At 46.4% G+C, this 13,063-nt stretch overlaps 1 protein-coding gene across 1 annotated transcript; it reads left to right on the forward strand.

The window, feature by feature from the left end:
• Positions 1-6,776: 6,776 nt before the first annotated feature.
• IL37 (interleukin 37) lies at positions 6,777-12,568 on the forward strand. Its single transcript, XM_012656765.1, has 5 exons — positions 6,777-6,858; positions 7,554-7,616; positions 10,819-10,938; positions 11,318-11,454; positions 12,248-12,568. The coding sequence occupies exons 1-5, from the start codon at positions 6,777-6,779 to the stop codon at positions 12,566-12,568; spliced, it is 723 nt and encodes a 240-aa protein (XP_012512219.1).
• Positions 12,569-13,063: the final 495 nt, after the last annotated feature.

Consider the following 13,063-nt stretch of genomic DNA (forward strand, 5'->3'; position numbering starts at 1 on the left):
CATGGTATAATTTCTAATTTTTAAATTTGTTGAGACATGCTTTATGGCCTAGGATGTGGTCAATCTTAGAGAATGTCCCATGAGCTGATGAGAAAAATGTATATTCAGTGGTTTTTGGGTAGAATATTCTGTAAATGCCAGCCAGCCCCATTTCTTCTAGGGTTCTGCTTAAGTCCATTGTTTCTTTGTTTATTTTCTGTTTGGAGGATCTCTTCTGTTCTGTCAAAGGGGTCTTGGAGTCCCAGACCATTACGGTGCTGCAGTTTGTCATTTTGTTTAGATCAAGTAGGATTTGCTTTATGAACTTGGGTGCACCCGAGTTAGGTGCATAAATATTTAGAATTGTTATGTCTTCTTGTTGAATTGTACCCTTCATCATCATATAGTGATCACCTTTGTCTTTCATTACATTTGTTGATTTGAAGACTAACTTATCTGAAATCAGAACTGCTGTGCCAGCTTTCTTTTGGCTTCCATTTGCATGGAATATTGTTTTCTATCTCTTCACCTTGAGTCTGAATGCATTGTTGTGGGTTATATGTGTTTCCTGAAAATAGCAGATACTTGGCTTGTGTATATGTATCCATTCAGCCAGCCTATGTCTCTTTAGTGAGCAGTTCAAGCCATTTACGTTTATTGAAAGAATAGATAAGTCAGGCATATTTCTGTTCATCTTGTTGAGTTGAACTTTGTTGCTTTGTTTTTTCTCTTGAGCCATTGTGGTATCTGGCCTTTGACCTTTAGCTTTTGGATAATTTTACACTGGTGAGTGTTTGTTGTGCTGATCCATGGGTAATGCTGTTCTGAGTACTTCCTGGAGGGCAGGTTTTGTCTTGACAAATTCCCTCAGTCTTTTCTTGTCTGAGAAAGTTTTTATTTCTCCTTTGTATAAGAAACTTAGTTTTGCAGGATACAAGATTCGAGGTTGGGTATTATGCTGTTTGAGAAGAATGAGAATGGAGCCCAGTCTCTTCTTGCTTGTAGGGTCTCAATTGAGAAGTCTGCAGTTATTCTGATGGGTTTTCCTTTGTAGGTTACCTGCTTCTTTCACCTTACAGCTCGTAGAAGGGTCTCTTTTGTGTTTATTTTGGCCAGTCTGCTGACTGTGTGTCGTGGTGTCTTCCTGTTTGCAATGAATCTCCCAGGAGTCCTTTGAGTTTTTTGTAACTGGATATCTAGATTTTTAGCAAGGCCAGGGAAATTTTCCTGTATTATATGCTCAAATACCTTATCCAACCTTGTGTATTTTCTTCTTCACCCTCGGGGATATCTATGATTCTCAAGTTAGGCCTCTTCACATAATCCCACATTACTTGTAGGCTTTGCTCTGTTCTCTTATTTCTCTGCTCTATCTCTGTGACTGACTTGTTTAATTAAAGGTATTATCTTCAATCCCTGAGATTCTTTCTTATGTTTGATCTACTCTATTCTTGAGGCTTTCCACTATGTTTTGTAATTCCTTTAATAAATTCTTCATTTCCAGAAGTTCAGTTTGAATTTTCTTTAATGTTTCAATTTCTTTTTAGTGAATATTTCTTCCAAGTCCTGGATTTTTTGTGGTTTCTTTGTGTTGATTATTCATTTTTTCTTGCACATCATTGAGTTTTCTTTCAATCCATGTTTGAAATTCTTCTTCTATCATTTTAGTGTTCTGAATTTGGTTGATATTCTTCACTAGAGAGCTGGTGTTCTCCTTTGGGGGTGTGCTTTCTGTTTGATTTTTCATGCTTCCAGAGTTCTTTTGCGGATTCCTTCCCATCTGGATCAGCTGTTGCTTCTTACCTTTAGATTTTCGTATAGAGAATGACATGACCAATTTAGTCTCTGAGCCAGTAAGTGGTGTTTGTGGGTGAGATTCGACCAGATCCTGTGTGATGAGTCAGTAGATGCAATAAAAGGGTATGCAAATTCACATTCCTGTCAGTAGGTGGCGCTTGCTAGGAGGAACAAGCTGTAGTATTGTTTTGGGGTCTTGTTGCCAGATCTCCCATTCCTCTGGAGAGGCACTCTAGTGCCTCAGGTGGTGGGTGGGGCCCTAGGACTTCCAGGTGTGTCCTTATTCTCCACCTCAGTAGGAGTGGGTTGGGGAGTGAGTCTGGGCAGAGCTGAGTTGGATGGGCCTGACCTCAAACTCAACAAATTCTCTTAGCAAGGGTCAAAGATATGTTCTCTGATTCTGGGCAAAGCTGCCAGGGAGGGGCTGAAATGGCCCCACTCAGCTGAAAAGTCTGCATGTCAGGATGGAGCTGTCTGAGACCTACAGTCTGGAGCAGGCCTCACTCCTTTCCACCCTCCCCTATTCCACGGCTTTTCCGGGCCTCTGCCAGCAGGCGGGACCTCAAGCCAGTGGAGGTCCCTTGACTGTGATGCGAGCTGGGAGGTTCCCTGCCCAGGATCATGGCCTGAGCTGGGAGCACAGCCTTCCCATGGGAGGAGGGTTGCCCCTCAAACACACTACAGCTAGAAACCACTCTGATCTGACCCTGAAGGCACACACACCTCAGTAGACTTGATGCCCCCAGGCAATGCGATCGAGACCTGGGTATATGGGATCTGGCCTGCGGGCCTGTTCCCCTGGACCCTGGAGATCAATCCCCAACCCTGCCAGGGAAACGAATGCTAATCTCAAGTCAACCACGGGGTGCCCAAGCTGGATCATTGTCTCTCTGCCTCGGGATTTGCCCCACTCTACTGGAGTCACCACGCAAGCATCTCCAGGCAGGGCCGGCAGGTAGGGAGCTCACAGTCTGAGTACCCCTCAGTCTGCTGCAGGGCCCCAAAAGGAAAGATGCCATTCCCTGTGGATGTCACTGGGTGGTGGCTAAATTGTCTCTCTCTGCAGCTGTGGGTAGGGAGGGGAAGGGAAGAATGAAGCAATATGGTGCCTGTCAATCGGCTGGGGTCTGTGGGGCAGGACATGTCTTGAGGGAGCTGGGAGAATGGTGCCCTGTCTGCAAGAAGCTCTTTGCTCACTGGCGGCAGCTATCTATGGGCTTGTTAGCAGGTCTCTCCAGCAGCTCAGGGGCCCACCAGCAGTCCGAGATTCAACGGAAGGGAAATTTAGCCATGCCACCTACCCTTGTCACTGGTCTCCAAGACTCTCAGGATTCAGCCCTTGCCGATGCCTGGCTCCTTCCAGGTCTGCTCTGCACCTTCTTCCCATGGGTCTCCTGTAGGTTCAGGCACCCCTTTTTCGGACCCTCATCTGATCTATGTTTGTCTATCTGTTTGTTTTTCTCACGTTCACCTAAAATCTTTCCTTCTTGCAGAGACATTCAGGTTGGAGGTGTTTCTCTCCACCATCTTGCCTCCACCCAGAACACTGATTATAGAGTCTAGAAGGTTCTGGTCTTCAGAATACTTTGAATGTTCTTAGATAGAGAGAGATGAATTTTAAATGGCCAGATGCACTGCTTCTTTGGAGCGTTCTGTGGAAGCCACCTGTATTTGTCCTAATACAGGTGGCAGATTCCATAAGCAGCTCACAGATATATACCCAGGCACTCCAGCCTGTGGACATCATTCCATCCAACAACACCACAGCATCTTCACATCTTTGGGTACCCACATTTCTGCCAGACATCCCCTGTTCTGATGTCCTGACTGCCAAATTCTCTGTGTTTCTTGATTTTTCAAAAATTTTTCCATCTGGGCCCTCAGTTCCATTCCATTTATCTATGTCTCTGTTCTTGTGCTAGTACCATGGTGTTTTAGTTATTATAGCCTTGTAATACAGCTTGAAGTCTGGTAAATTGATGCCTCCCAATTTGTTCTTTCTGCTTAAGATTGCTTTTGCTGTATGGTGTCTCCTCTGGTTCTATATGAAGTGTAGAATTATTTTTACTAGAGTTGCAAAAAATGATTTTGGTATTTTAATAGGGATTGCATTGAATCTGTACATCACTTTTCATAGTATAGACATTTTAACAATGTTGATTTTGCCGATCCATGAGCATGTTATGGATCTGATCTTTGACGAAGCAGACAAAAACATACACTGGGAAAAACAACCCTTATTCAATAAACGGCGCTAGAAAAATTGGATAGCCACATGTAGAAGACTCAAACAGGATCTGCACCTGTCACCTTTCACAAAAATCAACTCATGGTGGATAACAGACATAAACCTAAGGCATGAAACAATAAGAATTCCAGAAGAAAATGTTGGAAAACTCATAAGGACATCAGCCTAGGGAAAGAATTTATGAAGAAGACCCCGAAGGCAATCATAGCAATGACAAAAATAAACAAACGGCAGCTGATAAAATTAAAAAGCTTCTGCACAGTCAAGGAAACTATCATGAGAGCAAACAGACAACTTACAGAATGGGAGAAAATATTTGCATGGTACACATCTGATTAAGGGTTGATCAGATTCTATATAGATATAGATTATATAGGATCGGATTCAATATAGATATAGAATTTATATAGAACTCAGGAAAATCAGCAAGAAAAAAATCAAACAACCCCATTAAAAAGTGGGCAAAGGACATGAACAGAAACTTTGCAAAAGAAGACAGACTAATGGCCAAGACACATGAAAAAATGCTCAACATCTCTAATCATCAGGGAAATGCAAATCAAAACTACAATGAGACATCACCTAACTCCAGTGAGAATGGCTTTTATCAAAAAGTCCCAAAGCAACAAATGTTGGCATGGATGTGGAGAGATAGGAACACTCATACACTGCTGGTGGGACTGCAAATTAGTACAACCTCTATGAAAAGTAATATGGAGATATGTCAAAGAGCTAAAAGTAGAACTACCATTTGATCCAGCAATGCCATTACTGGACATCTACTCAAAGGAAAAAAAGACATTCTATAAAAAAGACATCTACATTCGAATGTACAATTCACAATTCACAATCACAAAGATGTGAAAACAATCCAAGTGCCCGTGAATACATGAGTGGATTAATACAATGTGGTATATGTATACCATGGAGTCCTACTCAGCCACAAAAAGCAATGGTGATCTAGCACCTCTTGTATTATTTTGGATAGAGCTGGAACCCATTCTACTAAGTGAAGTATCACAAGAATGGAAAAGCAAGCACCGCATGTACTCACCATCAAATTGGTATTAACTGATCAGTACTTATGTGCACATGTAGTGGTAACATTCATTGGGTGTGGGACAGACGGGAGGAGGGATGAGGGGATGGATATATTCACACCTAATATGTGTGTGATGTGCACTGTGTGGGGGATGGACATGCTTGTAGCTCTGACTCGAGCAGGGCAAAGGCAATATATATAACCTAAACACTTGTATCCCGATAATATTCTCAATTAAAATTTTTTTTTTTTTTTGGAGACAGGGTCTCACTCTGTTGCCCAGGTGTGAGTGCAGTGGCATTATCGTAGTTCACCGTAACCTCAAACTCCTGGCCTTAAGTGATCCTCCTGCTTCAGCCTCCTGAGTAGCGGGGAGTATAGGCCCATGCCACCAAGCCCAGATAATTTTTCCGTTTTTGTAGAGACAGACCCAAGCTGGTCTCAAACTCCTGGCCTTAGGTGATCCTCCCACATCGGCCTCCCAAAATGCTGGGATTATAGGTGTGAACCAACACGCTCAGCCTTTGTTCCTTGATTTATCCTGAAACTACAAAGGCAGTTATGCTTTGTGTATGCCCAGATACAGCCAAACAACAAACAATTTAAAACCAAAAAGTAGCTATCCTACCCTTAGAGACCTGCCCAGAGCCACCTGGTGCAATCCTCTCCTCTTTCTCACTGTCCTTGCTGCTCAGCCCTGGAGCTCTTCCTTGTCATTTTAGTTTTTGCAAAAACAATTTCATTTCCTTTGTCTCACTTCTAAGCTTTTGTCAAAGGATTGGTTTTCCACACAAAATGCCCATATTTGCAACCATACAAGTGGTGTGATCCTGAAGAAATCACTTACCTTCATATTTTCCATTTGTAAAATGGGAATAACAATTCTTGCCTCACTTCCTTCACTATATTGACCTGGCCTAATGCTGGGGAAAGTTCTCTGTCTACTAAGCTTGGGTGTGCAGAGTTTATATATATATATATATATATGTAATACCTAATAAATATCTCTTCTCCAGCCCCTCAACATGAAGTAAATCATGTGAATAACCTTACTCTAAGATATTAGAAATTGAGCCTCCTGGGATGTTTGGAGGTCCAGTTTTTCATGACAAGAGGTTGCAAAGAAACTGCTTTTTGTTAGGGAAAGACCAGGCTACTGCAGAGTCAGTAAACTTTTTATGGAAAGATTCAGATGGTTAAGTACTTTAGGCTTTGCTATCCAGATGATCTCTCAACTATTCAACTCTGCTATTGCAGCCTCAAAGTAGACATGGACAATATGTAAAAAAGGACATGGCTGTGTTCCAATAAAATTTTATTAAAAACAAAACAAAACAACAGGCAGTGGGCCAGATTTGGCCAGTGAGCCATGATTTGCCAGCCCCAGGACTAGAGCAATGCACTTTGAAATTTTCCACCCTATTTCATTTCTATAAAATGTCTAGATCTACAAAAATGATATGACCCGTGGGTTAGCTTGTGAGCCACAGTTTGGAAAACGCTTTGGAGGACTGACGGACAGAAGGGTCTGGCCGCATGAGGGGCCAGTGGGCATTTCCAAGCAGAGAGCAAGACTGGTGGCCTGTTCAGCATAAGGGACACCCAGCAAGGTGCCTGGGGGTCAGAAGGTGCCCTAACGGGTCCCCTTTCTGTCCACTCAGGTCTTGCACTTCATCCCATCTTCTATTGAGTAAAAACTCAACGTTGAAAATGTCCTCGTTGGAGGAGAACTCAGAAGTGAAAATGGACTCTGAAGACTGGGGAAAAGACGAACCCTGGTGCTGCTCAGAAGGTGAGATTCTTGTAAAAATCCACAACAGGGCCAAAGTGTAATTCCTGAAGCAGGACCTTGCTAGGTGCTGTGCACGGACCAGCTCCTCCCTGCTGACCTTACATGGCAAGTGAGCTTTAGAACTTCCCTGGGAAATGAATTAGGCAAGAAAAATCCTGGAAGAGCAAAGGAAGCTTTGCCACAGGTGCCCAGGGGCATCGGGTGGCAGGTGAATGGGTCATCCCCACCTAAAGACAGGGGCTTTGAAATCCTGCCCTCCAACTGGATGGTTCTATACCCTCTAAATGCATCTCTTCCCTCCTAACCTGCCCAGGCAGAAGAGAAGCCGCAGATGAGAAGGGATTCTCTGAAGCTGGGGTGGAAAATGCCCCATGCGCAGGGCTTAGGAGTGCTCCATGAAGGAAGGCACTTGGGTGTTGTCAGCTCAAGGGGAGCACTAAGAGCAGGTTTTTGACCCAAATGATTGTCTATAACTGGGGAGGCTTGTAGTACACCAGAGGCCAAACCCCTGAGCTATTTCATCTCTATTTTCCAACATTTTTGACCAGGGAAGCTGAGTTTTAATGTCATTATTGTCTCTGCTCTAGTATTTCTCAGCATACAAACACAGAAAAGAAGGAATTACATGGTCCCTGACACCCCTAAATCCTTGGGAAATCCCAATCACATTTGCTAACCTCACTGTCTGACTGCAGACCCGGCTGGAAGCCCCCTGGAGCCAGGCCTGAGTGTCCCCTCCGTGAATTCTGCCCACTCAAGTAAGGCCCTGGTGAGGTGATGGGGGCCGAGGACGAGGTCGGAGGTGGAAGAGGGTGCCGTGGGGCCCTGGGAGAGGGCAGGAGAATTGTAGACTGGGGTCACCTAAGGGTGCTGGATGGGCTAAGGCTTTTTCTTTGTGGAAGCAAATCCTGTCAGGAGAGAACACAAGAAAGATGAGCCCAGGGTGGGCCTCTGCCTCCCCAGGGAGGGGCAGGTAACACACCCACTAAGAAGCACAGGGGAAGGAATGTGTTGTGCCTGGGAACCTTCCAGGTGCTTCTTCTGACCACAGTCAAGAGGCTGGAGACCCTGACTTCCTCACAGCACTGATGATGAGCAGGTGTGTGGCAGTGGGGGACACCCCCCCATCCCCGCCCACCACCAAGTGCTCAGGGTGGCTGCCCTGGGAGCCAGAACCTTCCTCACACACACCATGTGCACCTCACAACAACCCCAGGAGGAAATTGTTAGCACCATCACTGTTCAGGTGTGGAAACTGAGGCAGAGAGGGGCAGTTACTTGCCCCAGGTGACACAGGTAGTAAGCAGCAGATGCTGAAATTTAAAGGTACTATGACATCTGTCTGCCCAACTCAGGCTTAAGGCTGCCCATCACCTCCCTCTGCACGGGACAGTCAGAGGACCTCAGAGTGAGTCCCAGCTCTGCCACAGGTTAATGTGTGAACTTTCCTCACTTTCCTTACCAGTAAAATGGCAGTGAGGACCGACTAAGACCAGGTATATAAAGGTGCCCGGCAGCTGCCTCATCACAGCGAGGAGAGGCTGCTTACACTGTTACTACTGTTGCTGCTGCTGCTGTTGTTGCTGAAATTGCTTTTGTGTTTCCAGTCTTGTTGCAGCTACAAGGCTGCTGGCTTCTGGTCTGCACTGTGCCCCACCTAGGGGAACCAACCACGTAAGCCCGTCTGGTGGGCCTATCCTAGCGTCTTTTCCAGGCTGTGATCTGAAATCTGGGAGCATTAGTTCTCAAAGCATGGACCTTGGACCAACAGTAGTCTCAGCTCCTAGAAATTCTTTAGGAATGCAAATTCTCACCCCACCACAGACCTCTTGCAGCAGAAACTCTGGGTTGAGGCTCAAGGGGCTGTATTTTAACACACCTTCCAGGATATTGTGTTGCACATGAAAGTTTGAGAACCATGCCTTACAGAAAGTACTTACCAGTGCCTTAGAACCACAGCACCTCCACAGAGGCCTTGAGAAGAAATCTGAAGGTCAGATTAGCGATCAGGACTGATGAGTAAGAACACCAGTCAAGAGGATACTGCACACACCTGAGTGTGAGATGATGTGGGCCCAAGTCAGGGTGAGAGAGGAGGGAGAAGGAAGTGAAAGAGGGAGATTTAAGAAATATTTACTATTTAAGAAGTAAAAAAGTACAGTGCTGGTGCTAGAAGTACAACTTCTGAATTCTGATTCAGGACAACTGAGGCAGAATCTCGGGGGTGTGGGGCATAGGCATCCATGGTCTTAAAGTGTCACCCAGCAGGTGATTCCTAGTGTACAACCACGGTTGAGAACCACTGCCTTAGGCCATGCCACTCAGAGGGTGTCCTCAGACCAGGGGCATCAACAGCGCCTGGGGCTTGTTAGAAAGGCAGAGCCTTAGCACCAACCAGACCTCCTGAACCACACTCTGAAAGTGGTTCATTGCACATCAAAATATGGGAAATTGAAAGACTTACAGTTAATCTAGTTCAATGGCTCTAGATCCACATGTACGTGCCCTGTGCACTCAGAATGTCTGGAGTAGGGCCCAGAAAAGTTCCTGATGAGATTCTGATATAAGCCAGGGTGAAAACCACACATCTCCTCTGTCCCCGTATCATTGTAAAGTTACTTAGGATCTCTCCTGGGGCCACGCACCCCTTCCATAGAATACCGAGTGTCCACGATGCTGTGGGGGTGGCTGTGGAGGGTCACAGGATTGTCAGACGGGGAACCTGCTCCCAGGGAGCTCACAGTGCTGTAGGGTGATGAGACAAGGACAGCAGTAGCTCTGTGAAGGTACAAGTGACAAGTGCAAAGTGCCACGGCACCAGGGAGGAAGCCATCCTGCACGGCGGGGCTGAGGAGGGCTGTGGGGAGGAGGTGACAGGAAAGCTGGTGTTACAGGAGGAGTCCTTCCCCACCCTCTGGGCACACGGAGGCCAGGAGGCCACTCCATGATGAGAAACCCTGCCTGAGGCCATGTGCTTATGGCATGGGAGAAGAATGACACCTTAGAATTACTCTCTACGTTATAATTGCCTATCACAGATGCCTATATTAGAACATACACAGTGTTATCATATTACCGTATTTGCCATTTTACAGCCACCAGCCCTGACAGTCACTGGCCCAGCATGGGGACTCCTGTCCTCCATCAAACAAGTGTCTGTGTTCCTCACTGAGTGCCTTGCGGCCTGCCCAATCAGAGGCCAGTATGAAAGGTTCCCTGTTAGGACCCCACTCTAGGCAGGCCTGACCTGAATGAGTTCCTAGGAGCCCACGTCCTGGGCACCTCTGGCCACTGTCATGGCTGGTCCTGCCCGCTGGAAGAGCCTCTTCCGGGGCCAGGTGCAAGCCATGTGGCCTTTTGAAGGAGCCCTTTAGTGACAGCTCAGCCTTGCACCATGCTGGGCTCCTGGGGGCTTCCTGCTTCAATCCCCACCCTCTTCTATCATGTCTTCCTTGGCCCAGCCAGTGCAGGTGTCTGTCCCACCCCAGGAACTGCTGATGGCCTGATGCAGGAAGGAGAGTTAGAAGAACAATGACTTATGTGTCCTGAATCTTTTCTACACCTCAGACACTTTCTTTGCTCAGGCTAATTGCTATTAATTGGAGTAAGCATTTTAATCCTCATAACTCCTCTCTCAGGTAGGTGCTATTATTTATTACTCCAGTTTCACAGATGAGGACACTGAGGTTTGGAGAGATTTAGTAACTTGTCCTAGGTCCTACAGCAGAGCTCGGATTGAACACATCTGTCCAAATCTAGAACCCACTGCTTACACACAATGCTAAATTGCTTGTCTCAGCAAGACAGGAAGCCTGGGAGTGTAAGAAATATTCAGTGGCTGTGATGTCTGAGCCACCTGGCGGGGTAGACAGCTGGGGCTTGACCCCTCAGATGTGGGGTAGAAAGGGCTGAGTCTTTCATTCTCAGTGTGAAGTGTTGATATCTGTTATATTGATCTAGGTGCAAAATTGAACGCCAGAGCGCCGGAGAAATTCAGCATTCATGACCAGGATCACAAAGTGTTGATCCTGGATTGCGAGACCCTCATGGCAGTTCCAAATAAAACGAACATACATCCAGGTGACTCACAGTCTTGGCTGTGTTTTCTGTCCCCACTTAGCCAGGATAAGTCCTCCCTCTAAGTGGGCTCAGCTCTGTGCTATCCCACATCCCACCCTCAGCAGATGGTGGCAGTGGGGAGGAGGAGCCCCAGGGACCCTTAGGAATTGGACAGAGGGTCTATAACAACGGCCAGATATGAGGGGAGTCTTTCTGGAAGAGCCGGAAGAAGGAGCCACATGCCAGGCTGTGGAAAAAGAGGAGGTTGGACCAGTGTGATGCAGAGGGACTCTGACCACAGTCAAGGGGATAAGGGGTATCTGTTAGGCCTGAAACCCCAGTAGACAGGAGGGACTTTCTCCTACTCTGAGAACTGATCTCTTTTCTGTCTTTTTTCCAGAGACCTTCTTTGTATTAGCCTCGCACTTGAGCTCAAGCCATGAAGGAAGTCCAATTCTCTTGGCGGTCTCTAAAGGAGAGCTTTGTCTCTGCTGCAAGAAGGACAAAGGACAAAGCAAGCCATCCTTTCAGCTGAAGGTGAGAGTTCCAGTCCAACTTCTGGTACCCACAGCTACTCCAAAGTAAAAGGCCAAGATTCTCAATGCCTCTTATTCTCCCTGCAAATTCTTATCGTGGCCAATATAACAGGAGCATCCACCTTTCTGGAAGCACCGGGCAGAAGAGTTTCCTGCCCCCTTCTCTGTTTCCTTGCCCCTTCTGGGGGAGGTGGAGGGATGCCCCACAATGGGGACACTTGGCAGAGGAGCTGAATAAATGCAGGTGCCCCTGCCTCCACCCCGGTGCCTGCCCTGCATGGGCTCGCTCCCTCCTACTCTGGCCCGCCCGGAGTAGGCAGGTGGTACACGTGGGTCAGGACCTGATACGCCACTACAGGGTTGGAGGTTGTGAGGCAGCTGCTTGGAGGGCAGTGTGTCTGCTCTGCAAACTTGGTCCTAGATGGAGCATCCTTTCACTTGAAGGGAGAAACCTTAAGAAGCCCAATTTTGGATGCAGATATAAGCCATATTCTTTAACCTAACTTTTAAAATGATAGAGCTGATATTTTGATGTCTGTCTGATGCTGCATTTCTCTCCAATTTATTTTTAACTTGGGAAGAGAAGAGGGATGGGAAGGAAGTCATGATTACTTATCACTCCTTAAATAAGAGTACCAAGGCTGACACCCCAAAGTCCCTGAGGCCCACCCTGCCTTCCATCTTTTCCTCCTGTCCTATGCAAAGTCCTGGAGCAAGAGCACAAGCACACATGCTGGTTTTTTCTCCCTTTCAAAGCCTGTGTTGTTATCTAATTAATCTCTTTTACCTCATAGAAGAAGAAACTGACCAAACTTGCTACCCAGAAGGAAAAAGCACGTCGGCCCTTCATCTTTTATAGGGCTAAGGTGGGCTCCCGGTACACACTAGAGTCAGCTGCCCACCCTGGTTGGTTTGTCTACACCTCATGCAATTCTGGTGAACCTGTTGGAGTGACAGATAGAGCTGGAGAAGGGAAATTAATTGAGTTTTCATTTCACCAAGTTTCCAAAACTGAAATGAGGCCCAGTGAAGTCAGTATTAGGAATGCACCATCGAATGTCTTCCTCTGCTTTCCCAATGTGAAGCAGTTGCCTAAGAACATAAAACCTGCTTAATGAACAAAATAACTACACAGAAGATCAATAAAACCAAAAGTTGGTTTTTCAAAAAGATAAACAAAATTGATAGCCCTCTTGCTAGATTGACACGAACTAGAAAGGAAAGGACTTTAGGAGGGGAGGAGCCAAGATGGCAGACGAGAAAAGCTGCCAGATTGTCTCTGCAAAAAAGACAGATTTTAGAAGAAAGTGAAAAAAATAAACTAGCAGAAAAACATATATTGGATGAGGGTTGGAAGAAAGGGTGCCTGAAACTATAGGAGACTCCACGGGAAGATGTTGCAAAGGAGAACTGGAAGGAGAAATGTTCCCGAGAGGCTTGGAGACCAGCGACAAGGGTAGATGGAGCAGATAACTTTCCCCTCCCTTGCATCTCAGACTGTTGGTGGGCTCCTGAGCGGTTGGAGAGACCTGCCATCACCAGCCCAGAGACAGCTGCCGCTGGTGAGCAGTGAGCCTCTTGCGGACAGGGCACTGTAAGGCTGGTGGCGG

Source organism: Propithecus coquereli, unplaced genomic scaffold (assembly GCF_000956105.1).
Source record: "Propithecus coquereli isolate 6110/MARCELLA unplaced genomic scaffold, Pcoq_1.0 Scaffold519, whole genome shotgun sequence".
Taxonomy (NCBI): Eukaryota; Metazoa; Chordata; class Mammalia; order Primates; family Indriidae; genus Propithecus; species Propithecus coquereli.

What these genes read in the sequence shown, in the direction of transcription:
- IL37 (XM_012656765.1), top strand. Translation starts at nt 6,777, where the DNA reads ATGTCCTCGTTGGAGGAGAACTCAGAAGTGAAAATGGACTCTGAAGAC. An exon ending in ACCCTGGTGCTGCTCAGAAG is followed by an intron (nt 6,859 to 7,553) that starts GTGAGATTCTTG and finishes GTCTGACTGCAG; the next exon opens with ACCCGGCTGGAAGCCCCCTG. An exon ending in AGCCATCCTTTCAGCTGAAG is followed by an intron (nt 11,455 to 12,247) that starts GTGAGAGTTCCA and finishes TTTACCTCATAG; the next exon opens with AAGAAGAAACTGACCAAACT.